The sequence below is a fragment of the Dipodomys spectabilis genome, unplaced genomic scaffold (assembly GCF_019054845.1).
Source record: "Dipodomys spectabilis isolate Male_0828 unplaced genomic scaffold, ASM1905484v1 ptg000207l, whole genome shotgun sequence".
Taxonomy (NCBI): domain Eukaryota; kingdom Metazoa; phylum Chordata; class Mammalia; order Rodentia; family Heteromyidae; genus Dipodomys; species Dipodomys spectabilis.
In genome coordinates this window covers 11,015,380-11,033,409 of record NW_024870884.1, presented here as the reverse complement: position 1 = coordinate 11,033,409, position 18,030 = coordinate 11,015,380, and the positions used below count along the sequence as shown (strand labels likewise).

The following is an 18,030-nucleotide window of genomic DNA, read 5'->3' as shown; positions in this document are numbered from 1 at the left end:
GGTGGCTCAGTGGTAGAGCGCTTGCCTTGCACGCACGAGGCCCTGGGTTCGATTCCTCAGCACCACATAAGCAAAAAGAAAAAAGCCGGAAGTGGCACTGTGGCTCAAGTAGTAGAGCGTTAGCCTTGAGCTGAAGAGCTGAGGGACAGCGCCCAGGCCCAGAGTTCAGGCCCCACGACCAGACCCAAAAAAAACAACAACAACAAGAAATTAACACAGGTAACCTCAACATACAAACATATAAGTTATTGACTGTATATGGGTTGGAATGGGGTGGGCTGAGAGCTATCTTCCCTCCCTCAGATGCGGGGAGATAAACCTGACCTCCTCAGACAATGCCCTCTATCTCCAGGAGACAACCTGAATGCTCACCAACAAATGGAGGTATGGAATGTTCCTACCATGGCATACTACTCAGTGGGGGAAAAGAACCAAGCAGCAATATGGACAAATCTCAGCACATCATACTGAGCAAAGAAGCTAGACAGTCAGCTACATACTGCATGAGTCCATTGCATGACACTAGAAAAGACACATCTGATCTACATATGTGACAGAAAGCAGATCTGCAAAGGGCCAGGTGTGGGATTGATGTTGAGCAGTTGCTGTTGTGTTAGGTGCATTGGACAAGTAATTGTGAAAAATCAACAAACTCTGTACTTAAATGGATAACTAAGATTGCAGTTATTTTTCTTTTTTGTGTGTGTGGATGGGGGAGGGTACTGCAGCTTGAACTCAGGGCTTTGTACTTGCTTGGCTTGCTCTACCACTTGAACCACACCTGCAAGCCCTGCTTTTTTGCTGGTTATTTTAGGTCAGAGTCTCACAGACTTTTTTTTTGGCCTGAGCTGGCCTTGAGTCTTGATCCCTCAGATCTTAGCTTTCTTGAGAAGGCTATAGGCATAAGCCATTGGCACCTAGCTAAAACTGATTGGAAAAGAAGAAAACAGTTTCCATTTCCCCCATATCATTTCATATAATAGTCTGGGGTAATTATGTGATTCCAGAGCAATGTCTGAGGCATACGTGGTGTGCCAGTCCTCTGCATAGCTACAAAAAGTATTAAGTGAATAAAGATTTCTACAGTCTGAGGAGTATGGGAATACCTCTCTTCTCCTTTATGGAAGCTGGGCTTGGTGGTGGTTGATTTCAATACAAATATTTCCTAAGAGCTTGTGGCCAGAGGCAGATGTGCAAAACGCAGCATGGAACCTTTGGGGTTTCCAAGTGTAGAATATCAGATTGGTTTTTAGAGAAGGGGCCAGAGAAAAGGAGAAAGAAACCTCTCCTCCTGCCCCCCCACAGCTGTAAAGAGTCTAGAGTTACAATGTGCTCAGCTGGATAGACAGGCGCTATCAGGGTCCAGCTATGACCCACATTCTGGTGGCTCTATTGGTGCCCTGTGTGGCGACTCTATTATGGCCATTCCAGTCCTGCCCTGTCAAGCTCAGCTCACCCTCTGCTCAGAATGGCCTGGAAGCCTAGCATGTGCGTTGTGGTGAGAGTTCCCATCTTCACTCTCAGACTGCTCTCTGTGCTCAGCCCTGTACCCTGGCACCTTCCCCCCATACCCCAACAACAGGAAGTGAAAGAAGGAGACTCACCATCAAGGCCAGTGTTCGGATCTCCTGTAAAACAGCACCATGTAATTAGATAAACAATGCGTCTGGGGCCCCATCATGGCCCCTCAAAGAAGAGCATGGAGATAGACCTCCAGAGGTAGGCTTCCTGGCTCCCAGCCCCATGCCATACCCTCCTCCCTCAACTCCCACTGTATGTGAACATCTCCAAAAGCCAGTGCTGCTATGGCTGCCCACAGTGGACTCAGACAGGGCCTGTGATGGTTGATCCAGTCAATTTGACTGGATTGCAGAGTGTTTAAGAAATAAGTAATGCACACCTCTCTGTCATTGATTGGTTTTTAGAGAAGGGGCCAGACAAAAGTAGAAGGAACCTCTCGGGATCATGGGGCCCCAAAGCAGGGGATGGGGTGCAAGGATACTTCCAACAGGGCTCTCAGTTACCCATAACCAGCTGGAGAAGAGAGGTCACTTGCCTGGAGGCTGTACAAGAGAGGCCAAAGGAGAGAAAACCAAGAGCAACTTTTTTTTTTCTGGAGGTTCAGCAGAATGGCCTGGCCACAAGGCCATGAGTTGCCACTGTTGAAGGTCAGGGCTGAGGCCCAGTAGATCTCCAGCCTATGGGCTAGAGCCCACTCACCTGAAGAGCCTCATTGATATTTCCGTTGTAGTCCACCATCTCTCCTTTTCCAGGTTCTCCCTTGGAGCCCTAGAAGGCAGAAGAGATCTCAGTGAGGAGTAGGACAAGCCTGTGGGCCTGCAGCCCACACTGGCTGCTCCTGCCTGTAATGCAGTCCAAGCAGCTGCACCTGTCAGGGCTCTGGACACTCTCAGAGGATGCTCAGGGTTCCAGAACAAATGAGCAGTCCTCACCTGAGCAGCTGGGACTAGACAGGCTTGGACAAGGCTAAGCACAATCACCAGAAGGCTGGACATGGAAGTCTCTTTCCTGTTGTTCCTCTCCCTCCCCTTTAAGACCTCAGCAGCTTCATGCTATGACTCCAGGTGAGAAACATACCTTGGGGCCAGCTGGTCCCTGCTCTCCAGCTGCTCCTGGCTGCCCCTGTTGCAGGACAAAATGAATGAAATGCACTGATAAAGCTAGGTGTACAAGAACTCGATGTCCCCAGATAGGCCACGTGTTAGGGACCATGAAAGGGCCATTTTAGCTAAGGTCTACAGGACACAGATCTCCTTGTCCATCACAGTGCAGGTCCCCACCCTTCAGCGGGTCAAAACTCCTGCCACACTTCTCTCTGAGCCTTCTTGGTCCTAACCACTGTCCTTAGTGATAGTCCTTCTTCCCTGTTAGTTGTTAGTGACTCCCCTTTGTCCCTCTGGCCACCTCTCCCTAGTCTTCTCCATCACACACTTCCTTAGGCACAGAAACCCAACCCTTGCTTCTTCTGCTTTCTTTTTTGTTTGTTTGTTTGTTTGTTTTTGGGTCCAGTCGTGGAGCCTGAACTCTGGGCCTGGGCACTGTCCCTCAGCTCTTCAGCTCAAGGCTAGCGCTCTACCACTTGAGCCACAGCACCACATCCGGCTTCTTTCTTTTTGCTTATGTGGTGCTGGGGAATCGAACCCAGGGCCTCATGCATGCAAGGCAAGCACTCTACCACTGAGCCACCTTCCCAGCCCTCTTCTGCTTTCTATTTCTGCACAGGTAGCAAGGACTCAATCCTCTTTCGCTCGTTGTCTGGTGCTCAGAAATTGCCCCAGAGGGATCATGTGGTATTTGGCTATGGTTCCTGGTAAAGGCTTGAGCCTCCAGATAAAACATGGGGGGCCAGCTACATTAGGAAACATGCTGACAACCCAAAGTAGGCTAAGACTTGGGGTGAGGGGAGGGTGGTATCTACTGGATTGAGAGATGATGTCAGTGATGTCAACTGTGAAAAAGAAACCACACATCTAGTTTTGTTCTGTGGGGGGTGGGAGTGGGGGGCACTGTTAGCATTGAAGACAAAAGAAAAATCAAGAAAGTAAAGATGCCAGGCACCAATGGCTCACATCTGTAATCCTAGCTACTTAGGAAGCTGAGATCTGAAGATCGAGGTTTGAAGCCAGTTGGTTGGAAAGTCCATGAGACTCATCTCCAATTAAACACACAGCAATGGCGGCAGCAGCAGCAGCAGCAACAACAACAACCCAAGCTAGAAGCAGAGCTGTGGCTCAAGTGGTAGAGCACTAGCCTTGAGTGAAAATGCTAAGGGACAGCACCCAGGCCCGAGTTCAAGCCCCTGGACGTGCGCGCGCGCGCACACACACACACACACACACACACACACACACACACGAAGTTAAAAAAAGAGAGAAAGAACCCTTTGGTGTAACAGCTCTAATGATTGTGTAGTCAGCCAGCTCCAGCCATTGCCACCTCCAGGGAGCTGCCACCCCCTTGTCCTCCCTCTGCTCCCCTCTGATTTCCCACCATCTCATTATAGCCAGAATGTACCTATGGGGGACATGCAGCCCTTCATAAGGAGTAGCAGGAGGAAAGGGAGAGCACTGTCTGCACAGATGGCTTGGGAAGCTACCAGAAGTCAGGGTTTGGCATTACTATCCAGCCTAAGTAGCCCACCCCTGGGCTGGCTTTTGTACAGTGACCTTGTCTCAGTGGACAGCTTTCTGAGGTCCAAGCCCACCAGGAAACCCTAAACTGAGTCAGGCTACTCGGTTTTGTGCCCTGGGGAACAGGCCTGAGGCCCGATCTAGTCTAAGCTGAGGTTTGAACCCCCACATGACTGCCATCCCGCGGCTCTGGGCTTTTATACCTTGTCTCCTTGACGTCCTGGGGGCCCAGCGTGGCCATCCTCACCGGCTTCTCCCTGGGAAGAAGAGAGATGAGTTGAGAGCAGCTAGGACAGCTGCTGGAGGAATGGAAGATGGCCTTGCTGCGCACATTCTATGTGGGGACTGTGGATCTCTCTCTCCAGGCTGGTTTCCACCAGGGCTCCCATCCAGCAGACTCTGTGGGCCTGACCTGGGTCTCTCCTCCTTCTGGAAATCCCTCTCCCACATCCAGTCCTTCCTCTTTGGAGTCCTGGATGATGACTACTATCCACCTGCCCTGCAGGCCCAGTGTGTACCTGGAATGGACTGGGTTGCCACCAGACTTCTTTTGGAGGGAGGTGCTAGCACACTTCAGACAATACCTTATTGGATCTTGCTTGGGTGACAGAGGGGTGTGCAAAGGCCCTGGGAATCTGGGGAGGGGGCTCCAGGAGCCTCAGGATGGGAGGGGCAGGGACAGGTAGGTGGGAGAAGGATGCTCTAAACATTGCTTATTAGGCATTTTTGCCACTTCCTTTTTATCTGCCCCCCGGCTGCTGCAAAGCCTGCACTGTATCCCTGTGGATTGTGGGTCTGAGGGCAGTTTTTCTGCAGCCCTACTGCCCAGGCTGAGCCTGGTCCAGCAGGCTCTTGGTAAGTGTGGATCCGGTGAATGAGAGCATTGCCTCAGATTGTGGAGAATAACTCACACGTGGAGCTAAGAGAGAGATGCTTTATGTCCCTGCATTGCAGACACAGAGTGAGCAACACAGGAGCATCAGCTTTGGGAAATCCACGCCTCACCACTGAAGTTTCCAGCAACAGGAGAAGGCGGCAGCCCACCCGCAATTACCCTATCACTACCACCCCAAGGTGCGTCTGCATCAGAGGGCTCAGCTGATCACTGACCTGCAGCCTAGCCAAAGCCACGGTGAGGGGCCTCCTGGTTGTGCTAAGGCCCTACCTCCTTCAGTCCTTGATACCAATCCATTTTAGCCCTCCAAATCAGTGGGACAGTTCATCTGCCTGGGGAGGTATGGCTCCTGTTAGCAGGAGCCTGGATCATGTGATCTTTCTAGAACCCACTGGGGGAAAAAAAAAACCACATGTGTGGAGCAGAGGGCTATTGAAAGCCAGCTGTCCAGCAATGAGATTCTCTGAAGGTGAACCATAGTTAAAGGTCATGGACAAACATTTCCCTTGCTTCTACTGATCCCTGAAAGCCATACCTTTGGCCCTGGGGGCCCAGGGAGTCCTGGGGGACCGGGTTCCCCTCTGCTTCCTCCAATGGAGTTGCCAGCATCACCTTTCTCTCCCTGAGGGTAGAAGGCAGAGTTATACATAGGATCTTTTCTTTTCTTCTGTCTGAAATATGACTCAAACTCAGTACCTGACACTTTCACTCACTGGCTGGTGCCCTACCAACCGAGCCAAGTCTCCAACCCCAGGAGGATCTGGTTGATCCCTGGCTTGCTACCTGTGCCTTTCACAGCCCAGAGGCCTAGGGAGGGAAGCTGCCTCCTTTCCCTGCCCGTGGTCTTCCGGGCTCCAGACCAGAGACTTTATACCCTGCCCTAGCCTGGTCTGGCTGTAGGACTGAGGAGAACATGGTGCTGGTGACTTAGCGGGGAGAGGTATGGAGCTGAAGCAGGGGCCTTGAGCAGTGTCTGCCAGCGGGACGGCAAAGTTTGCAATGTGACATGCATGTTGGTGGCTGAGTGATGTTGAGCAATGCAAAGCGATGATGTGAAGCCTTGCTTGCTCCTTCACTACAGCCTGCGGTGCCCCAGGACCATCCACAGACGGTCTGTTTTAGGCAGCTTCCCAGATTTAGTCGACCCCAAGTCTTTTTAAAGTGATTCCACTTAAAAAAAACACTTAAAATGAAGTATCTATCAAAGGCTGTGGATTTGGGGCAGGTTTTCAGAATGTGTATCAAGAAATCCAGCCAGACCATGGCTACTCTATTCTTTGAACTGGGGCATTTTTTGGACCAATCAGGGCCTATCTTCTAACATCCTTCCCTTAGTCTGATTCGGCTCCAGGAACCCTCCCCCAGGTAAGAGAAGGACACCTACATCAGGACCCAAGGGAGGCTGAGCGAGAGGCCTCCATTCAGATTTATCCACTCTTACCTTCTGTCCCAGGAGCCCAGAGAGCCCAGGGGGGCCAGAAGCGCCCTTCTCACCCTGCAGGAAGAAGTGGAAAGGGCAGAGTTAAGGTCTGCTTCTCCAGGATGCCAGTCAATGTACCAGCCCCACCAGCTCAGTGCCTGGATTTCCTTGTCCCCCGCCTAGCTGATCCTCCTTAGGGCACAACTTCCTCTGGAACCTCTGCTCTGCCTTGGGCCACTTCACATTGGTGATAGCCACATCACTGTTCTCCTGCCCACCACAGGATGTGGCCACAAGGCCACAGGATGGCCACAGACAGGATGGCCACAGACCACAGCAAATGCCAACAGCCTCAGGCCCTAAGGTCCTAGAAGATAAGTGAGCAGCTCTGACAGCCAGAACTTGGTGGTGGGGGGAGTGGAGAATTTTCCCCTTGTTTCCCTCTACTCTTTTCCACATCCTCATTGTCTGACTCTCAGAAGCCCTCCTCCTCCCCCACCCTGTCTTTTCTACCCACCTCTTCCTGCCCTCTAGGAAGTAAAAAAACAGTTAACCAGAACCACCTCTTCTTTGAGGAGTAACTTGAGAAGTCTGTATCCAATTATAAGTTGGATCGTATCCCCTTACACCAAATTGGAATGTTGAAGTCCTAACTTCCGGCATGCCAGACAGTGGCCTTATTTGGAAATAGGGTCATTGCAGGTATAAGTAGTTAAGATGAGGTCAGACTAGACTAGACTGTGGCAGGCCCCTAACCCAACGTGTTGGAATCATACTAAGTTGGAGACATTTAGACACAGGTACACACACACACACACACACACACACACACACACACACACACACACACACACACACACACACACACACACACACACACACACACAGAACTTCATGTGAGACCAACAGCTGAGCTAGGATGAGGCTTCTACAAGCCAAGGAGCCTGGAAGATTACAAACCCACCGGAAGCTAGAGGAGGAGCATGGGACAGTCCATCAGAGCCCCTGGAAAGACCCTGCATGACATACACCATGGTTTTAGATTCCTGGCCTATGGGACTGAGAGAAGACATTTCTGCTATTTGATGTCCTCCTCCCCCCCCCCGCGCCCCAAATTTGTGGTCCTTGGGTACATTTCTTCACCAGCTATGTCTACTATTGAGGAACTCTTCAACTTCCCCCATGGCATGAACTGTGGAGTCCCTTAGAGAGATACTTGAACCCGTCTCTTTGCACAGTCAGTCAGCTCCCAGGAGGTACATGGCTGTGACAGCTCCTCATGGAGTCCTGGAGTCCGTGGCAGAGCTGATATCTCCCCACGTTCCACCGTGTATGTGTGTGTGTGTGTGTGTGTGTGTGTGTGATCCAAAATCTTCCTTTGCCTTCACAGAGGGTCTGCATGAGCCAACACAGTCATCCAGGGCCTCTAGCAGGGTCTCTCTTCACACAGTTCTGGGGCTCAAGTCTGAGTTAAGTGTGCCCGCGCAGTGGGGGTGTGCTGAGGGTCTCTTCCTTGGCTTTTAGATGGCTGCTCTGTCACTGTGTCTTCACGGTGCAGAGAGATCTCTCTTCCTTTGCTCATATGGCCATCCGTCCTATTGGAGTGGGGCTCCATTCTTGTGACCTCACTTGAACCCCTAAAAGCTCCATCTTCTGCTACCATCACCGTGGGGGTTAGGGCTTCAACATATGAATGGAACGGAGACACCATTCAGTCTACAGCGGTGTCAGCTGCCAAGGTCAGAGGAGTGTCTTAAATGTACCCAGCATGGCCCCAAGTGGGCAAGAGACGCACCTGCCTCCGTGGCACCGAGGAACGCAGCTGTCACACGGGCTCTGGAGGACACTTGAGCCATAATCTGGTCATTGTAGCAGCCAGCCTTGGGTACAGACTGGATGGTACAAAGGCCTGTAGGCAGCCATTGGGATGGAGAAGGGCAAGCCAGGGCCCTGAGAGAAAAGGATGCCTGAGGAGAGTCGCACTGTCGGCCTGTGCAGGCTGCTTCTGGGGTGTGCCTTAACTTGGACGTCATGAAACAGGTGGAGGCGGCAGCTGGACCTGCCACCAAGGATCCTCACGGATGAGGGGGTGGGTTCCCTATCCACGGGGCTATTGCTGGCAGCGAATAGCTCCCCATCTTCCAAGAAGCAATTCAAAGATTGTTTCCTTGGAGCAATCTTTGCAGGCTCTGGGGACTGCCTACATTCCCATCTTCCAGGACTCTTGTATCAGAGCATAAGATAGGCCACAGAACAACCATAAGGTGGGATTGGGGACCAGCGAGGCCAGGCAGAGTTCAGACACTCACATTCATACTCTGTTACCTCTTTCTCAGCAAACTGGGGGGGCCCTATTCCATGCTGCCTTTGCGGTTTATAGGAAATCATTAATAAGATTGTGGTAGTGGGGAGATCAGGGCCGGCAGAGACCAGAGTTCCCAGAACACTGTCCCTTTAAGCTCCTCCTTCCAAACAAAGCGTGCTCTGGTCAAAAATATTTTGCAAAGGTTGCATAAGATATTGTTTTTTTAGGAGATCTTAAATGCATACTGAGACTATTAAATGCTCTGTGAAGGCCTGCAGCAGCGACACATGTATATTTTGAAACCAATATTTCTCAGCCCTACCTGCCTACGGAATTTTGCTTTTCATGTCACAACAGTTACTGTGCTAGACATGAAAGAACTCTGTCAGTGTCTTGCAGGGGACAGTAAGTCATTGGATGTAGGTGGCCAGGATCGGGCCAGTAGAAGTGTGTTCCTGACAAGCCGGGCCTTTCTTTGCTTAGCCCCAGCGGGCCTCTGAGAGGCCAAGCATGGAACAGCAGCCCCTGCTCCCTCTACAGTAGTACCTTGGCTCCTGGAGTTCCTGGCTCACCCTGTGGGGGAAAGAAAGGAGACTCAGATGAGGAGAGAGACAGATCCACGAGCCGGGCCCTCTGTGATGTGGCTGTGATTGATCCACGCTTCCTCTGCTCACAGGGCAAAGGAGGCTGCCCCTCAGAAGCACCTATTCCCCTTGGTGGGAGTGCGGGAACCAGTCGAGCACCCCCTGGACAAAGGAGGGGGAAGCAGGTGCCCCTTGGAAGCAGACCCACCACAAAGATCAGCACTGAGCACTTGTTTTGCCAGGAGTCCCCAGTCTGCTTGGTTAGGGTGGGGGTTCAGTGGAAAGACGGCTGCCCTCCTCCCTGGAGCTTTGGACCAGTGGCTGCCAGCTCCTGGAGGAAGCTAGGAAAGCGCAGACTTTCCTTGGTAGCAAGCTCGTTGGGCTTTTTCTGAGGCAGGTAAACCTTTGTTGCTTATTTCCAAGACTTAAAGCATCTGTCTCAGGTTGCACAGCTGGCACGCGTGATGCCTTTGGAACGTTTCCTCCTCCTCCGCTTTTCCTTGGCCCAGCAGCCACCCCACAGAGCCTCTGTGGCTCCACCCCTCCCTGCCAGCTTGGGGCCTCCCCGTTCTCAGTCGGCCCCTACTGTGTGACATCACATCATCCACCAACCTTCATCCCAGCCACGGCGATCCCAGGCGCCCCCTGGTGGACAAAGAAAGAAGCATGAAGGCTTTTGGCAGGCTAGGGTAGCATGGGGTGGGCAGTGGAGGGGAGGGGTGTGCATGTGTGAAGAGTGGTCCTGTTGGCTGGGAGGCAGCAGAAGTTGGAGGGAAGAGTGGAAGCCCTGAGAATGGCAATGTAAGAGTGCATCTGAGGACCAGGTGCGAGTCCCTCAGCTGCTAGATTTCCAGGCTCCACTTGGAGACCCAGAGGGGCTCGCAGGCCCATAGATGGGTTAAGAAAGGACAACCCTGGGATGGAGGGAGCTTCACTGGGACACAAGATCAGGAGGAAGAGACTGGGGAGTAGAATTCAGAGTCCTAAGGAGGGGGGTCCTCCCCAGGAGACAACGGGAAGGGGCTGGTTTGATCAAGTTCAGTGACCTTGAGTGAGTGTGTAACTGGGGTTACCTCTCCTGTTGTTCTGGATCTCTGCCATTATGGGTTGAGTGTTTGGGGAGAGAACCCCATTTTTCTATCAGCCCCAAACTACCTACTTTGAGGTGACTATGTTGCCTAAAGTATCACTTAGTAAATCCCAGCTGGAGGTGACTTTGAAGGTTCTCTACTCCCTATTTGGGTCTCAGACTATAGCCAGAGCTGTTATCTGAGGCTTTTAATGACCCAGAGGCCCCAGGATGAGGCCTGTCCACATTGGAGGCTCCTGAGGAAACATGGCTCAAGGGCCACACATGAGAGCCCTGCTCTGACTCGGCCTGGAAAGACAGGCTAGTATGGGATTGGGGGTGGGGTAAGGGAAGAAGAGTGGGAGAGGGATGGTCCTGGGGAGAATTGGGGGGGGGTTGTGTGGGATGTGGAAGGGGAAGGTACCTTGGCTCCATGTTTGCCTGGCATTCCTGGCATGCCCCTCTCCCCCTGGAGGAGAAAAACATAAATGATGAGACTTGGGTCTGTGGCTTGTACAGATGTCAAGCGAGAGCTCCTGGTCTGAAAGCTTGGGTGGTGTTCTGTGTGTGTGAGCTCTGATCACCCTGTCAAGGCGTCAGCCATGTGGGTCACTCCATTTATTTATGTCACATGAATCTGCAGAAAGACCCAAGTCACAGATCCAGAGATGGAGAGAAAGAGAGAGGGGTGGGGGGGGGGGCAGACAGACAGACAGAGAGACAGAGACCCAACCAATGGAAACTGATCTAGCCAGGGAGGTAATTTTCTTAAGATCTACCATCGCTTGGTGGCCAGTCTGGGTCTGGAGCTTGGTTCTATGAAGCAGGACACCATAGGAACAGTCATGGGGCTGCATTCCCCTCCATCCCTGATCAGGACATTGCGGCCTTGCTTTACTCTATTAGTTTTATTAGCTGGACCAGACTTGTGTCTGGGCTAGCCAGGACTCCCCTCTCTTCATCTGAGACTGCTTTTCCTCCCAACCCCCACTGGGTCTAACTCCTAAGGACCTATGACCTTGGGTCCATGGCTGCCCATTTCACTACATCCCTTCCCTGTCTGCCTGTCCTGAGTCATCAGCAAGCTGTGGCTCTCTAGGGTGTCATGAGTTTTACTCTGGCTTCTCACCACTGTCCTTCTTTACCTTGAAGGTAAGACCCTTGGTCTTCCAATAACAATGCCAGATCTACAGGAGGGAGGTGAGACCAGGAGGAAGGACATACACGGAGATGGACAAGACAGTAGAGGGAGCCAGGAGCAGATGAGTCAAGACTGTAACAAGCCAGATGAAGGGAGGGTGGAGAGCGGCTGCTCTCCACACTGAACCCTGCATGGTGCGAGTCTGAAGCTGCAGTGGGGCTCTGCCCAGTGGCAGGTGGCAGCTGCCAGCCTTCGGCAGCTTCCTCCATCTGAAGACTGTTTCTACAGATGTGAAGCACACAGACCTGACAGACTCTGTTCTTGATGAGGTGAGGCCTGCCGGCCAGGCTGCATCTCCATCAGCTTAAAGGCACAGGAGGCCTCAGCTTTTCAACTGTCCAATCTTCCCTACCCTGCCATTTTACAGAAGGTCTGGCCAAAGTCATACAATTTCTTTTTTTTTTTTTTTTTTTGGGGTCCGGTCGTGGGGCCTGAACTCTGGGCCTGGGCGCTGTCCCTCAGCTCTTCAGCTCAAGGCTAGCGCTCTACCACTTGAGCCACAGCACCACTTCCGGCTTTTTTCTTTTTGCTTACATGGTGCTGAGGAATTGAACCCAGGGCCTCTGGCATGCAAGGCAAGCGCTCTACCACTGAGCCACCTTCCCTGCCCGCAAAGTCATACAATTTCTATCTTCTTCCTCCATGCTGGGTCTTCCCCAACACATGGGCAGAATTATGAGGCTCCTATTTCTACAGTACTGATTGCAGAAAAAGGGACTGGGATCCTGGACCTGGCAATCTGATGCCTGCCTCTTTCCTGTTCTCACCACTTGGATCCAGATGTACCACCCACTTTCATGACTCCATGCTTTCTGCCAGTTCAACTCACAGCCCTTTTTAATATCTAGGCTCTGGTTCAATGTCATCCTTCTATGAGATCCTTTGATGTCCCCATGACCCAATGCTGGGTCCTCAACTGTGGGGACCATTTTGTCCTATAATCTGCACATACAGCTTCACATCTGCCTGCCATAAACACTGAATCACCTTCATCCTCCTTGAGCTAAGTTTCTGAACTCTGCAGAAGGCCAGAATCTTTAGCTTCAGATGCCCACAGTCTCCTTTCCCTTGGGCCCACCAGTGACCTGCAAATGGGCAAAAGTAACCACAATGAACAGGTGCCCAGGTCTGCCCAGGCTCTTAAGTTATCTCTGGTGGCAAGACTTCTTGTTGTCCTGCATCTGGTGCTTCCAGCTTTGCATGCCATGTATCCCTTCTAGCTGGGAGTAGATGCTCTTCCTGTCTCTCAGGCTGCAAACAGTGGCAGAGGATGACTGTCGAGGATGTGCAGAGTAGGTCTTGGGATATAATTATGATATTTGCCAAAATCCAGGTAACTCATTTCTCTTGGCTGCTCCAAGCAGATATATCAGATATCCTGATTTTCCATCCCCCTCCATCAGACTGACTGTGCAGGCTGAAATAGAGAGGAGCCCCTCTCCACTGGGGCCTAAACTCTGTGAAGGGTTCTTGTGTAAGGGCAGGCCAGGCTCCGGGCTCCAGATCATGCACTGATCTGCTCTGTGGCCAGCAGAGGGCACAACAGGATCTTCTCATATGAAGTCTACCAGTGCAGTTGAAGTATCACCAAAGCCTTTTAAAGGAAGGAGTGACAACTAAGGGTCCCCCATTGTCATGCTTTCCTTTGGAAGATGAGTCTCCTGAAACGATTCCATCTGGCCCCACTAGGATGACTCAGCTGGGAGTTTTCCAGCAAGAGTCCCCTGGTGAAAGGTAGGGAGGAGGTCTGTTTTGGGGACTTCAGTTTGACCTCCTACTCCCTCTCCTTCCCCTGCATCCCTTTCCCTAGATCTCTGGCGGGGAGCTGGGCTAGGGGTCTGTATGACCATTCTTAAGCCACTTTCTCTTTCTGGGGCTGGGTTCCTTGGCATAGTGAGATTAAATACACCTGATCCTCCATCCTTCATCCAGCCCTGGCCTTGCTCCCCACATGGCCCTCAGACCTAAATCTGGAGAGGTGACACTGGTCTATTGACAGCTCTAGAAAAAGGCTCTGTTGGGGTGGATGTCTAGGAGGGGGGTCTCAGCGGGACTCTACCTTCCCATCCTGACAACAGAGGAAAGCTTCAGGAAGCTTCAGCAGGGGAGAAGCCCAGCAGCTAAAGATGGGAATTGAGTGGTACTCTGATGAAACTGCAGAACGAAGCTCTGTCATTAGGGTCTTTTGGCTAATTGGAGTTGTCTTCAGCTCACCTTGGTTTGAGAGTGTAGAGACACAACTTGCACTCAAGGGAAACAAGGCTCTGGGACAGAGGCAGCCCTCCTTGTTAGGGATGCTGACCTCCGCCCTTTCCATCCCCTCTGGGTCAATCCCTTAGTTTTGCACATGACCCTGCCTCCCCTGATGCCTATCTCAGGGCCCCTCTCCCTCTCATCCCTGTACAGGGCCGGAAGCAGGGGCGCCTGGCTGATCTCACCCCACAGCTCACTCTATTCTCATTAGTTTCACTGCTCCGGGCTCCAATCTGCAAGCTTGCCCTGCCTGACCTCTAGCCCAGGGAGGCTGGTTTCTCTTAGATACAGAATCTTGCTTCCTGGACTATGGGTGAGGTGAGAGGGTCTGTGGACATGCTCCAGGATGCTGGGCTCTGTGGCTACGACCTGTTTGTAGAAGACAGGGATGGCCCTGGGTGGCCACTGATGGAGGAAGACAGTGGCACCCTTCCTTCTGTTCCTGGAGCCATGCCTTGTAGCATATCTTTGTGATTTGCAGAGTGTTCTTTTCTACTATCCTTCTTAAGTTTTTTTTTTTTTTTAAGACATAGGTTAGGAATCGTGCTTCCTTTAGACTCACTGGCTTGTTTTCAGATATCCATCTAGTTCTTACAGTCTGACCAGGTTTCTGGCCCTGATTTCTTTCTACCTTTGGCACCCCTAGTCCTCTCAGTGGGGGCCTGAGAGGCATCCATAGGCCTAGGGACCCTGAGAACTCATCTGCTCCATTTTGCACAGAGGGATGGCCCAGGTGGCTAGCCATCCCTGTGGAAGCTGGCCCTCATCTCTAAGACAAGAAACAAGGCCCAGAAGAGGTGGTGAGCTGCTAAGGGGGAGGCTAAGGAGAAGGAGGTTGGAGCACAGGTGAGGAGCCAGGGCTTGCCTTGAAGGCCCTTGAAAATCTATCCCAAGCTGTGACTTAGGAGCTGCCATTCAGGAGCCCCCAGGATCCCGCACCTGGGCAATCACCGCAGCAATATGGCATCAATAGATCTCTATTCTGCACAGCTTCCAGGTGGGAAGACCATCCTTTACAGAGATGACAGCATGGAGCCCAACTCGGTGCTCTGGCCCCGTGGGAGTGGCCTCTTAATTGGAGATTTACTGTTTGTTGAACAAGCTGGACAGGGAGTTGGCAAGAAGACAGTCTAGAGGGAGATGAGGGCTTCAGGGCAGCTCCCCAGCCAAACAAAGGTCAGGCAGGGCTGGGGAGATGAATGGATCCCCCTAACTGCAGGCTGTCTGGGTGGGGAGGGCCCTGGGCAGGAGGCCATGCACACAGAGTCTTTGTTCTCTGCGGGGAGGCGGAAGGCCAGTCCTGAGGGTGGGGAAAGGAAGGCAGGGCCAGGGCACAGACCTAGATCAGGGCCCTTGCCTGGCTGGAGAAGTTGGGCCGGGGTAGGGATGGGCAAGTACTCATGCCTTTCTGTCAATTAAGAGTTCCCAGGACACCACCCTTCCAGGAAAATGCCCATTCAGTTCCTGCTTCCCTACCAAGCTTCCTGTTCTCAGAGTGAGGACCGGAACCACGGAAATCCCAGGTCCACCGGTAATTAGTGCAGGCAGGAAGTGATTCAGGGAATTACCGGGGTCGGGCTGCCCCATTGAAGGCCTGGGCTTTGGAAGGGCTTGCTGGTTTGTAATCTCAATTGGAGATCGGTTGATTCTGTAGTTAGTTCCAAAAGGAAAAGTCAGCTCTAATTAATCTGAGGCCTTTGGAGGGCCAAAGAAGCAGGGCTCAGAGAGCATGGGGTGGGGGCTAGAGTCCTGTCAGCCCCCTTGAGGCCTCAGATCTGGGGCCTGTGCTTTAATTTAAATGGTCTGCATGTCCCTGCTGGGATTTCCTGGCTTGGACAGCAAACACTGTCTTCCCTACCCCCCACCTTCCTATCTGCCAGGCTCCTCTCTGGACCCAGTCCTGGCTTCCTACTGGGATCCTGGGGTCACTCAGGCCCTCTGGGGGTGTTAGGAATGGTTCAGTAATTGCAGTGGAGGTTGAGACCAACTGCCTGGCAATGTTGGAAGCCAGGGACCAGCCCAGTTCCTTGGGGGAATCATTTCACAAAGCCAGTGGCCACGGGCAAAGCATCCTGCTTTCCCAGTCCTTCCACAAAACCAGCGCCGTGTCCCCTCCTGCCTTCTGCCTTAGGCCCTCAGGATTAGGTCTACGGGAGAGCTGGGAGACTCTGGGCAAGTCTGGGCCTGCCCACAACCTTTTCCTCACAAGGACAACAGCTCAACTCCTACCTGCTTTCTCTAGGGCAGGAGAGGGGAAGTCTGGCTGCAAACCACGTGACTCTTGGACCCATAACACACGGGAAGGGAAGTCATGCTTAGCAGGGCTTTGGGGGCAAAAAGACCCACTATGGACTGAAAGAAGCCTTCGTAACTTTTTGCTCAGCTATAACTTGGGATAAGAGTAAACCCTGCTAACTATGACTGCTTCAGGAGGGGACAGTTTATGCCTGGGAGAGCCTGGTACCCAGCCTGGATGTGGAAGAGGCTTAGAAAATAAAATGAAGTCTTCCACATGTATAGGTCTCACTCTACCAGTGTATCCTTAGGCAAAGGATTGAGGAGCGACCCACTGAGTCTCCTTCATTGGGTAACTCTCTCTGTGGAGACTGTCCTGGAGGACTAAGGATAGTTACAACATTGGGCATGAATGAGGCTCTTGTTCCCTTCATCTCTTCCTCTTTTCCTCCCCCTCCTCCTCCTCCTCCTCCTCTTCCTCCTCCTCCTCCTCCTCCTCTTCCTCCAACTTCTCCTCCTCCCCTGGTTTGATACTAGAATCCTCAGCCTGCCCATGTGCATAGCCCACAGCAGTGTGTGTTTCTTACCAACATGGCTGTCAGACACAGCCCACCAGGACACAAGCAGTGATGCACTTAGAGATAAGCTCCTGTCCGGTTTTGTGACCCACACCAGCCTGACAATACTCATCAATCCTCTTGAAAGAGAGCCAAGCTCGTAATGTTTTAAACACACTTTGCATCTTGCAACATATTTAAAGTAGATCCATGTCATAAATTTGGATCAAATAGGTACCACATGGGCCCACAACAATACTTGCAGTGTCTTGGCAGGAGGCTGGTCCCAAGCAGGCAGGGAGCAGGGGTGGGGGGTTGGGGGTGGGGGTGGGCCATATGAGGTTGCTGGCCATACTGGGCTTTGATCTCTAGGAGCTGGTAGAGCAGCCAGCCTGGCTGGCCTTTGAGATGCAGCCAGGCCCAGTCCAGCTGGCAGGGAATTCAGTGGACAGAACTAATCACTAGCAAACTGCACGGACTGAGGAGTTAAATTCTATCCCATGCTGCAAGAGAAGCTCTCTGCACGTGCATCAAGTCTTGGGGACAGCAAATAAAGCCCATCTGGAGGGGCCATCTGCTACGGGGTCCCCTTCACACTCTGACCACAAGGGGCAGCCACGTGGCCTCTGGCTCAGCTCAGAATTTCTGCCCACTGGTGGTCACTTCTTGGAGTGGGGGAAAATTCATCTCAACATCTGTGCCCAAACCCAGTACAAGTTAGTATCTCATCTCTGTGTCTTATTCCAGACAGAGGAGGAGGAGGAGGGAGAGATGGAGGAGAGAAGGAAGGGGAGAAGGAAGATGGGAAGGAGGGATGGAGGAGGAGAGAGAGAGAGAGGGAAGGTAAGTACAGAAGGATAGTCTAAGATGGTACCATGTGACATAACTTCTAATACTAGCCTTGTTCAACAGCTGTCAACCTTGGCGAAGTATTGACCTCTCTGAGCTTCTCATCTGTCCAATGGGGAGCTCTGACCACTGGCCACAGTGAGAACAGAATGAGACAGGAAAGGTAAAGGCATGAAGTGCGGCTGCCCTGGTCTTTGGGCATCTAAGGCAAACAATGGCTCCACATCAGAATTGTGAGAAGCTGAAGTTCTGCCTGGGCCTGGGGTCCAACACACCCACTGCACCCATGGAGCTGGGGCAATGGGACAGCCGCTGGTATTCTACTGCTCACCATCAGTTCCCAGTGGACTAGGAGGCCTCGGGGAGCTGTGAGGGGATAGGGGTTTCAGCAGAGATTAGGGTGCTGCAGGTGCTAACACCACCTGCAGGCCTGGTGGCTGGTGTAGGAGTGGAGTGGGGGAGCAGAGGAGCCTTCCAGAGACCCAGAGAGGCAGTGCCAGCGGAGCCGGAC

General features: G+C 52.3%; 1 protein-coding gene across 1 annotated transcript in view; it reads right to left on the bottom strand.

Annotated features, from left to right (window-relative positions):
- The window catches only part of Col13a1 (collagen type XIII alpha 1 chain), a 131,553-nt gene that overhangs the window by 28,994 nt on the left and 84,529 nt on the right, over positions 1-18,030 (bottom strand). Inside the window, exons 18-26 of the mRNA XM_042696301.1 lie at positions 10,849-10,893; positions 9,968-10,000; positions 9,318-9,344; positions 6,488-6,541; positions 5,582-5,668; positions 4,355-4,408; positions 2,599-2,643; positions 2,221-2,289; positions 1,605-1,628 (exon numbers count right to left, since the gene is read on the bottom strand). Of these exons, the coding sequence (XP_042552235.1) occupies positions 1,605-1,628; positions 2,221-2,289; positions 2,599-2,643; positions 4,355-4,408; positions 5,582-5,668; positions 6,488-6,541; positions 9,318-9,344; positions 9,968-10,000; positions 10,849-10,893 (438 nt within the window). The remainder of the gene's footprint in view (positions 1-1,604; positions 1,629-2,220; positions 2,290-2,598; positions 2,644-4,354; positions 4,409-5,581; positions 5,669-6,487; positions 6,542-9,317; positions 9,345-9,967; positions 10,001-10,848; positions 10,894-18,030) is intronic.